General features: G+C 42.8%; 1 protein-coding gene across 1 annotated transcript; it reads right to left on the minus strand.

The window, feature by feature from the left end:
• Positions 1-339: 339 nt before the first annotated feature.
• On the minus strand, positions 340-1,405 carry LOC131072493 (protein ULTRAPETALA 1). The gene has a single exon (XM_058008657.2). The coding sequence runs from the start codon at positions 1,230-1,232 to the stop codon at positions 474-476; it is 759 nt and encodes a 252-aa protein (XP_057864640.1). The 5' UTR covers positions 1,233-1,405; the 3' UTR covers positions 340-473.
• Between the last annotated feature and the right edge of the window lie 581 nt (positions 1,406-1,986).

The following is a 1,986-nucleotide window of genomic DNA, read 5'->3' on the forward strand; positions in this document are numbered from 1 at the left end:
TTCCCAGACGGCTCGTTGATAGCTACATAACGACGACATTGCGACTAGATGTTTGGCAGTCATAATATGCACTACATTAAAGCTCGATTTTTTTAATTTAAAAACTACAGAACAGAAACAGTGTATTTTTCCAGTCATAATCTAGGTGTCATCACCAGCTTTCAATAAAGTTTTAAATCTGCTCCATACAAACAAACCAATCTTTAAACAAAGAAGACAACTGGATACACTTTGAAGAATAATAACGCTAAAAGTCAGCTCTGCATAATGGATTGCAAAATCCCTGAATTAAGAAGATTTCAAATTAAAAGGCTTTAAATTGACATACAGAAAAACCAATGGCAGAAAAGAAAGGGCGGTTTCTGGTATTATAATGATTGAAGTTAAAAACAAGGGAAAAAATCACCATTACAGCCCCCAATGATACAGAGACGAATTCAATGGCAAATGTTTGTTCTCTTATTTTATGACCCTCAGGCATTGCAGGAATAAAAATCAATGCAAGAGCGGCAGTTGCAGTCCCTGAAGAGGCAGATTTCACAGCCCAAGCAGACACAGAAGGGGCAACCCTCACAGCCAGGCACCTTGCTGCAGCCCCTGTAAGCCTTTCGGCTGGCGGCCCTTTCTTCCTCCAATTCACACCCAATTCTCTCATAGGGAAAATCGGAACAAACCCAATTGGGATCATTGGCGGCTGAATGGTGGAGGCGGCATTCATCCCTGTCACGGCGCTTGAATCGCCGCTCCTTCCCGCAGGAGGCGCAGCGCACAAACTCATCACGGTGGACAACCTTGGGCTTCGACCCTCCCCGGCGGCCCCTGTTATTATAGTACCCCAGAAGCTCTGTTTTACAGAGGGGCAGTTTCTTGTTGTGGCGGAGGACCCAGATGTTATTCTTCCATTTCTTTGAGCGGTTGCCGGCGTGCTTCTCGAAAGCAGGAGGTTTCATGGTGCCCTCGTCACAGCAGCCACCAGGGGAGCACTCACACCCCACGATCTCGAAAACGCCCTCGTCAGTAATTCTCAGTCGGGCCACGGCGTCCCCGTATTTGGCGCTGGTGCAGCCGCACGTCATTTCAATGAAGCCCTTCTCCCTCTTCAGCCCCGCCAAGCCCACCAGATGCTCCTCCTTAAATCCTCCTCCGCCTCCTCCACCACCACCACCACCACCATTGCCATTACTCTCCTCCTCCTCCTCCTGCTGCAGCATTCTGGTAGCCCCGCCCCACATTATGCTTCCCCTCAATCTGCTGAAAAAGGGAAGAATGAAACGAAGAGAAACATTCACAGCCGCTTAGGCCATTTTAACCTGGCCTGCTTTTATACCTGCTGCTCTGGACCGGTCCGGATCGGGACTCGCCAGACGTTTCCTCCTAATTTAATATCATTTCTTTTTAACTTTCCGACTTTGCTAATTACCGTCACACCCTTCGCCCCTAATCCCAAGTTAGGGATAAATTTATTGGCATCTTCCCCGACAAGTAATATTGTGCAGCGACCTATAGTAATATTTATATGTTTCTTCAGGTTACGGTCCCATGGGCTTGCCGAAGTAACGTTCAGGATACGGTCCCATGGGCTTGCTGAAACTGATTTTGTTTCCGGTAGATGTTGGCTCCTATTTTATTTCTCTTATTGGAATATAAGCCTTCTTAATTTAAAATGAATCGATACTTTGAGCTGTAAGTTATCACCCCCTTTTTATGCCTTACTTTGAGGTACAGTCCTTACAAAAAAAAATTTCTGACTTAAATAGGAAGATTCTTCATATCGATTATTACAAATAAAATAAGTTAAAGAAATAATTAATATTAATATTTTTTTATAAAATTTATATATTTATTTGTTTTATGTTATTTTTGTGAAGATGTTTTTAATGTATGGTCTTACTATTTAATTGGTTACTTTTAACATTTTTGCTAATTTTAAACTTGAATGTAGTGTTATTGACGTCATATCACTTACTTTAAAATATTTTCAATTTA

The sequence above is a fragment of the Cryptomeria japonica genome, chromosome 1 (genome assembly GCF_030272615.1).
Source record: "Cryptomeria japonica chromosome 1, Sugi_1.0, whole genome shotgun sequence".
NCBI classification, from domain to species: domain Eukaryota; kingdom Viridiplantae; phylum Streptophyta; class Pinopsida; order Cupressales; family Cupressaceae; genus Cryptomeria; species Cryptomeria japonica.

Coding starts and splice junctions, on each gene's coding strand:
- LOC131072493 (XM_058008657.2), bottom strand. CDS start 1,232: ATGTGGGGCGGGGCTACCAGAATGCTGCAGCAGGAGGAGGAGGAGGAG.